At 38.2% G+C, this 12,004-nt stretch overlaps 1 protein-coding gene across 4 annotated transcripts in view; it reads left to right on the top strand.

Annotated features, from left to right (window-relative positions):
- The first annotated feature begins 4,243 nt into the window (after nt 1-4,243).
- Nucleotides 4,244-12,004, top strand: part of TIE1 (tyrosine kinase with immunoglobulin like and EGF like domains 1) — a 40,492-nt gene continuing 32,731 nt past the window's right edge. The window contains exons 1-2 of one of the 4 annotated variants that reach the window (XM_088153506.1): nt 4,244-4,765; nt 9,037-9,315. In XM_088153506.1, the coding sequence (XP_088009632.1) occupies nt 4,717-4,765; nt 9,037-9,315 (328 nt within the window). In that variant the 5' untranslated portion in view covers nt 4,244-4,716. The remainder of the gene's footprint in view (nt 4,766-9,036; nt 9,316-12,004) is intronic. The other 3 variants (XM_025172258.2, XM_007436777.4, XM_007436778.4) reach the window with 3 other exon arrangements.

Here is a 12,004-nt window from a genome sequence, read left to right as displayed (position 1 = left end):
TGTTTTTAGTTTTTATGTACATGATTTGTTGTTTAGATTTGATTTTTAATGGATTATTTATTTTAACTATTTATGGGGGATTTTTAATTGTTGATGGGGTTTCTGATTTTCACTGCGAGCCGCCTCCCCAATTTAATAATTTGTATGCCGCCCATCTCCCATAGCAGGTACTAATTAGTGTTTAGCTTCATGCTGACAATACTAACTCAATTGCTTGGTTATATTTATTGGACCTCATAGAGTTGGCTTGGATATATGCAGCTCCAATAATCTCAGTTAAACTGAATGTAGAAACTCTTCCACTAATAATTCTGTGACATGGTGCTGTACTGGCCACAAATGTCAGAGTCAGAAGTTTCCAAAGTGATCAGTCAGCTGAAATTTACAAAGGCACCTGGGAAAGATTTGATTTTATCCCCTCTCCCAGAAACAATTTGGAGTGATTGGCACCAATTTTGGCCCCATTATTTACATATATAAATAATAGATTCTTAAAGACTAGAGTTTGGCAATAATTGCTATAATTTTTAAGAAGGGAAAGAAAGACTTTCCTGGCAATGACAGACCAATTTGTTTATTAAGCTTCATTAGTAAGTTCTAGAGTAGACACATATATGAAAACTTTAGACTAGTAGAATTAGGAAAAGGTACTGATTGTTATCTATAAAGCATTTCAAGGCATAGGGCCTGGGTATTTAAGGGACCACCATCTCCCATAGTATTTGCTCAGTTGATTCGATCCAGCAGGGTTGGCACGCTCCAGGTTCATCCAATTAAACAAAATCATCTATTGGGACCCCAGAAGTATGCCTTCTCTGTAGCAGTGCTGACTCTCTGGAATGAGATTCTCCTGAAATCCACGTGACCCCCTTCTTTCTGGTGTTAAAGGGGCTTGAAGACCTGTCTCTTCTCCCAGGCCTTTAGTGAAGATGAGTGAAACTCCCTTGGATTATTTTTTCCATTCCTTCCAGTTTCTGTCATCTTGCTATCTTTTATTCCTTATTTTTGTTGAATCTTTTTGGAAAATGTTTTTACTTGTGAGCCGCGTAGAGTTATTGGATGTCAGGTGGCATACAAATTTTAAAACAAATAAGTAAATAAATCATTGTTGGGAATGAACAGGCAGATTTTAGAGCTGGCAGAAGTACAATGGAGAATAGACTTCTGTACCACACACCTGGTGAATAAAAATGAAGCAAAACAAACTTGGCCTTATAAGCCACATGTATTAATTTTAAACAGGCATTTGATCATAAATTTAGAATGATGAGGAAAATGTAGAGGTACAACAACTGATTGTCGTCTGCCTGATCTTATCTATAAGAAGTATGAGAACACCAATATTAAGGTAGGATGTAATTCAGCAGACCCCCTTTCTAATTTTGTTCCTACTAGAAGACATGTTAAACAAGTATTCTTGACCTACTTTTATTTAATTTTTCATTAATGCTGTGGTTGATCAGTTAACTAAAAAAGCATTTCATCCACCAAAGATTGCAGATAGGCACACAGTAGACAGTGCTAATATATTCAGAAGATGAAGTGAACCTATCATGACTCCATGGAGCTAATGAGGACATTCAGTTTTCTATCACTCTTCCAAAGGGAGCAGCAACTTAGTCAAACAGCAATAAAACAAAGATCACTGTATTTTCAAAAGGTCCCCCAAAATTTGACGTGGATAATTAATGAGCAGAAATTCAATGAGGTAGTTTGCTTTACCTATCTGGGGATGATTTTCCATTTATTTGGTAATTAAAATACACACTTTTCATATGCAGCCAAGAAGGCTCAAAACAGTACTACAATGTTTGGTCTTTCTTCAACCTGAGGGGACCACAATATATTCCAACTGCTATCAAGTTTTTTGAGGCTGACCCTCTAGTGCAATTCTTCTATGAAGTGAAATTAGGACCAGGAAGTAAGAAATGCGTACTTGAGACCATTCAGACCAAGTTTCTAAGGAAAGAGTTTCAAGTGGCATGTGGTGTTCCAAATGCAGCACTCCACTTAGAAGTAGGCCTAATAAAGCTTAAATCTAGGACCTGAATGAGGATTTTAAAGTTTTGGTTAAAGCTGAATTTGTCATGATTGGCCTGGTCCTTTAACTCCTCCTGCTCCTTTCCATGCCTCCTGGAGATGAAAGGTAGAGCAAAAAATGCTGAAGACTGGCCTTTTCCTCTAGATCAGTGTTTCTCAACCTTGGCAGCTTGAAGATGTGTAGACTTCAACTCCCAGAATTCCCTAGCCAGCATGGCTGGCTGGGGAATTCTGGGAGTTGAAGTCCACACATCTTCAAGTTGCCAAGATTGAGAAACACTGATCTAGATGCCAGAAGGGGGTGATGATCAAGGAAGAGAGACACTGAAACAGGGGCTTACTGAAGTAATACAAAGGAAAATTAAGGTGGAATCTCTGTAAGTCCAGTAACCAAGATTTGGTTATATATCAGGCAATCCATGGGGAGCATTAAAAAAAAGTCAAGAAGGCAGCCACTACCACACAATTGGTCTGCCACTTTATATGTGTGCTATGCACGCAACATACTGGGCTCTGGTCACACAACCATCTTAGCTTTTACACACACACACAGCCATGGATATCCCAGGTGGCTCAATATCTCAAACAGCTTATTTCCTGAGGAAATTGATCATTTGATCATTTTAATATCCTTCAGTAATTTTCAAGATTAGCTGGAAGAACATCCCACCCAATGAAAGACTGCCCATGTGAGGTGGCTCATATTTTTCTGTTCTACCTCTTCTATAAGGGCAGCATGAGAGCTCCCTTAACACAAACGTTTCCAGATGCTCCAGATGGTTTTTAATTTGTTTTTTTAACAGACCAAGACTTCAAAATTATGTTGCAACTAGCAAAATACTATTTGGTAACCTGCAGGGTGTGGTGCCATTGCATGGAGGAGCAGAAGTGTAGAAAGATAGAAATCAGCTGTGGTAGTCTTTCTGTTTGCATGTTCTTGCACATTACACTGAAGTTATGTAATTGTATGTAACTTGTGTATCTCTTATTTTGTCATCAACATTTGAAGCAATATATTGATTGTGACACTGGAGAGATTTTAGCCCTTCTACCAACAGTTTCTCCCCTCGGCCCAGTCCTAAGAAAAATAGAATAGAAGGCAATTTGGATCTTCCATCCTAAAGCCCAGCGATACAGAATCCCAAAAACCTATGCCAGTCCTGAAGCAAAAGAGTACTGTGTAATGACGGGGTCTTGCATGAGGGAAAGGTTTTAATAAAAATAAAAACAAATCTCTAGATATAGAAATAAATGTATTGGCCAAAGTGAAATAGAGGGAGGGAGGAAGGAAGGAAGGAAGGAAGGAAGGAAGGAAGGAAGGAAGGAAGGAAGGAAGGAAGGAAGGAAGGAAGGAAGGAAGGAAGGAAGGAAGGAAGGAAGGAAGGAAACAATCTCACATACAGAATTCCAGATAAATCAGTGCAGTCAGCCTAGCTAAACTGGTTACATATTACCTACTTTCCTGAGATTTGGAGTTTCAGTACATGTTCAAAGTACAATGCAGAGAAAATGGTTGGAGAGAGATTATCTGGGTGTGTTTGGACATTGATAGGCAGGCTCTATTTCCTCCAATTCATCATTCTCCTTTTCTTCTTTCCTTCCTTCTTTCTTGAGAACCATCCCCATTTTAATAGAATGTGGAGGAAAGTGAAAACCAGCCTCTTTGGGGAAATTGATTGTTGCTTTGCCCAATTCTCCATCTTTGATGTCATGGGCTAGACAGCAAATCAGATATTAAACCCACTGTCCTAATGATCCTTGATTGAATGATAATGGCAGAATCTAGTTTTCATCAGTTGTGCCTTTGAATAAATGGGATTACATACAGACACTTCTTTTGGAAAAGTAGAATTCCATTTATTCTTGTCTCTTAGCATGAGGTCAACTTATCAGATGTTTTAGATGACATAGTTGTGCCATACCAAAAACTAGAGGTTTGTCACACCTCTTTAGTTGGTATCTCAGCCGAATGACTTCCTATTATGCTGCTCTCTTCTGTGGCAGGATCCTGAGATAGACATGGAACAATGGGTGGAGAGCAGGAAATGCTGTATGAGAAACAGGATTTCGCATTAGTGCTGAGCTGTCTGTAAGGGCCTATAGGCATTCCTCCATCCTGCTCCGGCTAAACCCCAGCCAAGATTTTTTTTTCTGACTGAGTCCCAGCAGCTTACGCTGTACTCAGTCCATTTCCACTCTTAATCAGTTTCCTGTCCTGCCCAGTTTTCTTTTGTGGCCATGCTGAGGCTCTCCAGTTAGACTTCCAAGTGAGCGTGGGAGAAGCAACAGGATTGTATCCCCCCTGCAGCTACGTGTGGCAATAAACAACAAGTTAAAATGGTGGATGGGCCTTTGGGTGCCAGTGTGAACTCTTGAATGAATGAAGTTCCTGAGACAAACAAAATCCAGCTCCTATGGCTAACTAAATGGAGATTTTCTTCGCATTCTTCTGCTGAGTTCCTTCAAATCAAAGAAGTATAAACATTTATTCTGATTGATCTGGTGACAACTTTCTTGTAACTGCTTTAACTCTTGTGAAGTAATGGAGGATGCAAGAACAACAAGCTTAAAGGATGCATATAGCGAATGAGAAATAACAGAAATAATCCATAACACCTTTTCTTCTTCTGAAATAGTGATGTTTCAATTCTCCTGACATTGAACACATTCCTGAAAATGAAATTGGATAAAATTGGTCTTCTAAGCTTCTTCTTGCACCTGGCAGGTAAAATCTATTCTTACTTTATCTTATCTAACTATACCTTACCTATCATCTGCATTTCTATACCAACTATTCTGTCAAAGAACCAAAGAGAACTGGGTAGCTCACAATCTGAGATTTAAAAAATCATGGAATGTAAAAAAAAAAAAAAAAGTAATAAAATGTAATGCAAAAAATAAAACTAATCAATTCAGGCTAAAGCCAACATTATAAAATGAAAGCAATACAGGGTTCTAAAAACAATGTTTACAATTTGAACAATAACAAGCCTGAATAGAAAAGTATCTGAAATGGTGCCCCAAAGGCCAAACTATGGACACTGTGGGACATTAATCTATTCCAGTGGGGAAAGAATTCCACACTGGAGCCCACTATTGAAAGTAGTACCCAACCACCTCACTTTGGTATATCAGAATCAAAGAGAAGAGAACCTGAAGGGGATTCCAGAACTAGTGGCAAACAAGAATTTAACCCCACCAAACCTTATTGTCTGGGATGCAAAGAACAGAACCATCTGATTCTTCTAAGAACCTTGAAAAATTGTATTTCTAGGTAGAATGATTCACGTATGCATTTTCTTCTTTTTAATTCAATGTTAGATAGACCAATAGCATCTGTCAGTCTACCCTGAAAGCTGGGGAATCACAGTGAAAATAATCAACAGTAATAGTGTAGGAGGAGAGCCATATTAATCTATGGTGGCAAAAAATCAGAAGGGATCTGGTAGCATATTTTTGCACTAACAGATTTTGTTAAAAGGCATGTGGCTCACTTCATCAGATGCAAACATTTATGCCCTTTAATAAACTGTGGTAGTTGGAAAAACTAATAACAGATGGGCAATTGTTGAATGATGCAGAAAAACAGATAAATCACTTTATGTTCTCTTTTGTTGTGTTGCTTTTATTTATATCTAGATACTACATCCACTATCAGACACACAATCAGCAGCTTCTTACTTTCAAAAGTACTCACTCTTTTGAAGAGATGTACCGCTTTCTTGTAAATCGGGAGCTGTAGGCGGCCTTTGAATATCTTGGTGGGGGCAAGATTCCACAATGTGATTGTACCAGTATTAAGAAGTGAACAGATCAAAAACTAAATCTGTCTTAATTTTCATTAAAATTAAAATACCAGATACAACTAACATAATCAGTGTCTATGTATTTTATAAAAGATCCCTTCCATCGCATTCAGTATTACAATGCAGTGGCAATTTTTAGGGGCAGTTCTGAGACACACCCAAAGCTTTAGGCCTCAAACTGGATTAAGTTCTGATCAGGAAACTAGTAGCTGGATTTGGGATTTAAACATTTTAACCTATTTTTCTTACCAATGTCTTACTAATAAGAAAAATGGAAGCTTGAGGAATTTTATCAGAAAACATTATGGGGGTGGGTGAGTGAAAAAGGTTGTGCCATGTTCCCAGTGCACATCATCTGTTGTTGCCAATGTGGGTCGTGATTCTTTTATTTTTTGCAAAGTGATTTAACTGACCAGCATAGAGAATGTGAACTTCAGGAATCTCATCTGCAAAACATCAGACTAAAGTTAACATTTTTATGAAAAATAACATCAGAATGTAATATCTAGCACTGAATTTAAAATAATGTTAAGCCTTCAGGAGAAGATTGGCATCACAGAGAAGTGTTTCCAATAGATGAATCATTTCATATGCAGAGATGGCTATCCAGAACCTCTAGTTGTCTAGCAATACAATCTGAAATAATTTTCTAGATTTCCACGTTCAAAATAGTATGCAACTGATATGAGGATGAATTTCACATGTGCTAATTAGATGCATGTATTTTGATGCACGTAATTTTGTGAAAGCCCGACTTTAAGGAATTTTGTCACATTTATAAATGATCAAAAGCTATTATCCTTGACTGTTAGGTCATTCTATTCTCAATTTGTTTTCCAAGTCACAACAAATAGAGAAATAAACTAACACATTAGTGATCTGATTTCCAAGCTACACTGAATGTGTCCTGAGTTAAATGAATAATATTTTTATATGTTAGTTTCCTCTGTGCTAGGAAATGTCATCCAGCACACTTTTATATGTGTTATTTTATTTTTCAAAAATGTTTGGTACCAAAATAACATGTACAAAGATACAGAACATCATTCTCTGTATTCAATAACTAGAAGTATTCATTCAAAAGCAGTTCTAATATTATTAAAAAATAATTCTACATAAAGTGACTTAATTAATTTAGACAAGAGAATATAAGGCATATGAATAGAACTTTGTCCTAGAATTTACTAATGCAACAGTTTAAAGTTAAAGTATTTGTATATATTTAGTCTGAGTTGTCCTTCCTTTTTTATATCTGCAGGTAACATGTTAGTTTTGGCAGGACTGCAATATGGCAAGCACCTTAAGATGATTGAACAGCAGCAGGGCAATAGGCTACTTCCAGTAAGATTGTCAAAGATTTTAGTCAGTAAGTGTTTTATGGCAGGGAGTAAGTTCTTGCACTTTCAAAAAGACTAAGCCCATTAATGACTAATAATAAGTGGTAAATAATAACTTAGGCTCTGGGTTATATACAACTCTCAGATTATTGATCACAATATGATTTATTCTACAAAGTCATTACTGACACTTCAGGTAGTGTATAAGCACAACGTTGATTCATATAACACAGCTATCTGTTCCATTATTTTCTGAATATGAATTCTATAAATGAAGTCTGACCCAGAGTTTTATGTGGTAATGCAATAAACTGCAGGGATCGCCGTGATTGTGATCCTACTCCTGAGAATGGTGATCATGTTCTGGCACAGTTAACAAGGCAACCAAAAATTTAGAAATCAGCCTGCGCTATATTGGCATCCTTTCTGTTTCTGGCTAAATCGTACGAAACATGCAGTCAAAAAATGCAAAGGTAGGGGCAGTCTGTAACGTTGCCTTTGGAATGGACTCTTTGTCCAAACCACGATGGTGGACATCTATGGAGGTTGCACAGCATATTTTGTTAATCCTATTAAAAAATTACAGTTCTGGTGTAACTGATGGTTTGGGCCCTATCCACTTTGGGCATGCAGCCTTCAGTGTGCTGCACAAAGCCTGCATGGCCCTTCAGCTGACAAAGATTTTCCACTCCTGGGGTAGAGCAAGATAATCATAATATGATATGATCACAACTCCTCATCTCATCCAGAGAAGTTTGAGAGTAAGAACTACAGGAAGCAGCTGATTAAGATTCTTATTACAGTTGCCCTGTTGATTAACTAATTAGCAGAAAATAGAAAAAAATGTTGTTGTTGTTATTATTATTATAATGTATATGCCACCTGGCTCCCAGCAAAAACATTTAAAAACACAAAACCAACACAACCAAAGGAACAAAAATGGCAAAGAAATAACAGAACTCCTGAAATTAATTTTGCTGGGATTGTGCTGTCTAGCTATAGGGACTTAAAAACTGAGGTGGGATCAAGAGCCCAAATAGTGATCAGATTATGGGGAGGAACTGTATCTCACAGAAATGCATATGAATAAAATTTACAAGCGTTCAGGATGCGTAGAGTGCTTTACAATCATTTTCATGACTGCCCAGCATAATTGTCATAACCAAGGCTAAGGATTTTTTTTATGCTTTGCAACTTAAGGGAAGAAATTATGTAAATAGGTTCATAACTCTGTCCATCAGCACAATAATTCTCTGAAAACTTAACGTGACCAAAGTTGGTATGGGGGAAGAGGCCACCAAAAGAAAGATCAAATCTGAAAATGGGCCAGTTAAGGGCAGGGACTGTGGAGAAAAAAAATCCAGAAAAATTCCCTAGCATATATCTACAGGAAAGGCAACTGAGATCCACAGTGAAAAGAGAAATGAAACCAGAATAGAGTCAACTGAGAAATAGGATTTGCATGATGATGATAGTAATAACACTGAGTTATTGTATTGGTCTGTTTACTCTTATTCATTCTTATTATAAACCTAAGTGGCTACGAGTATTGAAAAGCCTCGTCCACTTTGAAAAACCAGAGGACTAATCAATGTCAGCTTCTGTTAGCTCTGACTGTTTAGTATTTTTGATTATTCTTCTTTATTTATGCTCCAGGAGTTCTAGGAGTTCCAAGTCTTTATCTGAGTTTGAGGCTTTCCTCTCCTAAATTTCCCTTTTCTAGGAGAGAGGCAAGGATCATACAATCTTATATAGTCAAGGCAAGATTTTACATTGAATCATTTGAATCATGCTTATCATTATCTGCTCTCCAGGTCCATAAATTGGTTCCTTCTTTGGTTCTTTTGGTGCAGGAGCAATTCTGGATATCACTCTGGTGGCCAATGTTCTGAGTCCCTCCCACAACAACTTCTACCTGTCCTGTGTGACAGGCGAGCGGAATGCCAGCCTCCAGATTGACAGAGACAATGCCATGATCAAGACCACATCCAAGTTCCAGATATATAGGAACAGCAGCAAGGAGGTGCATATGCGAGGGTTTTCCCGAGCAGGCCTGGTAGGCATCACGTACTGCCTGGGGAAGACACAGTCAGAGCAAACCAGAGTTGTTTACGTGCACAACGATATTAACGGTAAGTGTGATAAAAAGATTCATGTGACAATGGACAAGATACACTGATATGTGGTATCTAAAAGCCAAACTCTACACTTGAGTAATAGCAAGAATGAATATTTTTAAGTTAATATTTCTCAACATTCGCTCCTTATCTCATATGATGTAATGTTCTCTGCCCTGATATGAGCCTTCTTACAAATGATGTTGTTGCTTTTTTGTTGTTTGCTGAGAGTGGAACTCCAGCATAGCATCAGAATAATGTGTCCAAGGGGAGGGATGGGGAGAGTATATGGCAAAGAACCTACTTTATACCATCTGCCACAGAGGAAAAAGTCTAATGGCTTGTACTTTAATTCCTACAAACTTGTTCCCACCCACCTCAGCTGTCCCTGCTCCCCTGGAGACACTCCTGTTCACGCACACACACACTCCTTGCACAGAGATAGAAATGGAAGTAGGCCAGCAAGTCCAACCCCCAATACTGTTCAGAAATTCAAATTAAATTATCCATAGCAGTCTCCACTTGATCATATCCAGTGAAGAGAAACTCACCACTTTTTTTGGATAATACTTGCAATACTGTCAGACTGCTATTCCTGTTACAATGTTTTTTTCTAAAATTCAGTCAGAATCTGACTTCATCTAACTTAAATCCATTATCCTATCTGTTGCATTATGGGGTAATAGAGATCTTCACCTTCTTCTCTGTGACTTCCTTTCATCATGTCCCCCTGAGTCTTTTCTTTTCAAGATTCAACTGTTACTCAATTTCTTTTCCTAAGACTTCATTTCTGGTCTCGTGCTCATCCTCATGGCCCTTCTCTGAACCTGTTCCACGTTCTCTAAATCTGCCTCCAACAGTAGTACCCTTAATTGGACCCAATACTCAAAGTGGAAGCTTCATAGCATAAAATACTTTGGAACCATTACCTCTGCAATTTGGATACTATACTTCTGCAATTGCAGTATAAAATTGCATTTGTTTTTGTTGTTGTTTTTGCAGCCACATCATATTCATAGTCACATATCCCTTACCTTACAACAGTATATTTGATTTGATTTTCCTAAGTGAAGTGCTTTGCATTTGTTTCTGTGAAATGTCCCAGTGTTATTTGCAGCCCATTTCTCTAACCTATCAAAATCATTTTGAATTTTGTTTCTGTCTTTTAAGGTATTAGCTATCCCACCAAATTTTGTATCATCTTCAAATCTAATAATAAGCATTCTCCCCACCTCTTCATCCAGCCCATCAAATACAATTTTCACATAAGGAGAGGCATAGGTCTCCCTTCCAGACTTAAACACAAAGCTTAGAGAAGCTTAGAGAACAAGAGATTCATCTGTCTTTGTCAGTCAATAGGGAAATAATAGCCAATAGCACTGAAACGCTGAGAGCCAATGTGGTATAGTGGTGGAGGTGTTAAACTGGCACTGGGGTTGTAGTTGAAGAGCAAATGAGAGAAGTGCTACGTATGCCACCTTGAGCTCCTAAATGAAAGTTGGGATATAACAAATCTAACAAAAATATAAATTAAATTTGGGCATGGGGGTGGAAGAATGCACATACTTTACAGTTTTTAGAAGAAAACTTCTTTAACAATAAAAAAAATCTGTGTTAGCCTGGCTGGGGAATTCTGGGAGTTGAAGTCCACATGTCTTCAAGTTGCCAAGGTTGAGAAACACTGCTCTAGATGGTGGAATGTATGTCTCAGAGAAGTTTACTAAGTCTTCTTCCTTCCTGTCTTTAGACATACAGTATTCTGAAGACCTTAGTGTCCTCAGAAATATTTTATGTTGTTTTATTTCTACTAACCCTTTTATAAACCTCTCTGAAATATAAATTCTACCAACAAGAGGCTGAGAATGTTGCTCTATCCCACTGTTGGTCAAAATCAGAACATCTCTACCACTGAATGATTGTAATTCTTCATTTCTTATCCCAAACCCACCCAATCCTAAATTGCACCTTTATGTTGTCCTTCAATGCCTGTTTGATTCCTTCTTTCCCATAATGACATATGAAATGTCAGGTCTGATACAAGTATTGCAGGCTTCACTGTAGTACAGTAATGCAAAAGCAAATATTCACAGAACAACAAAAGCAAATAGACTCAAAGAAAATATTTAAGAAAAATATTAAAGAATTAAAATAGGCATAAAATTAGACATAGAAAATAAACCAAAAACTAAACAAACAAAAATGAATGTTCTGGTCAACCCCAAATGTCTTTTTTTTTTTTTTTTTGTCTGCGCTCAGTTGTTACCGACTCTGCAGTGACTGCCTTTTGGACGAGTCCTTTTGCAATTTTCAAGGCAATTGTTTTTCGGAAGTGGTTTGCCAGAGCCTGCTTCCTAGAGCAGAGCCCAGCTGGCGAGCGCAGGAGGCAGGGTTTCCGTTGCTTCGCGCCCTTTTTCGGGCACGCGCGGTTTTTCACGCTTACCGGCAACTGCTCCCAACTCCTTTTTGCAAGGCGCCGCCAGCATTTTTCCTTCCACCAGAGTGAGAGTCCCCATTTATCTACTCACGTGAGTTTTCGACCTGTTGGGTTGACAGGAACTGGGGAGGAAACAGGAGCTCACCCTGTTTAACGCGAAGGCTGGACTCGAACCGCTGAAGCGTCAACCATTTCTGGCCGGCAACTTTCAGCGTCATTAAGCCGCTGTGCCACCGCGTCCCCAAATGTCTTTTACCATTGTGCAAATGA

This window comes from Python bivittatus, unplaced genomic scaffold (genome assembly GCF_059951505.1).
Source record: "Python bivittatus isolate LINGU-HERP-01145 unplaced genomic scaffold, Pbiv_v1 ctg000700_np1212, whole genome shotgun sequence".
NCBI classification, from domain to species: Eukaryota; Metazoa; Chordata; class Lepidosauria; order Squamata; family Pythonidae; genus Python; species Python bivittatus.
This window is presented reverse-complemented; position numbering and strand designations above follow the sequence as displayed.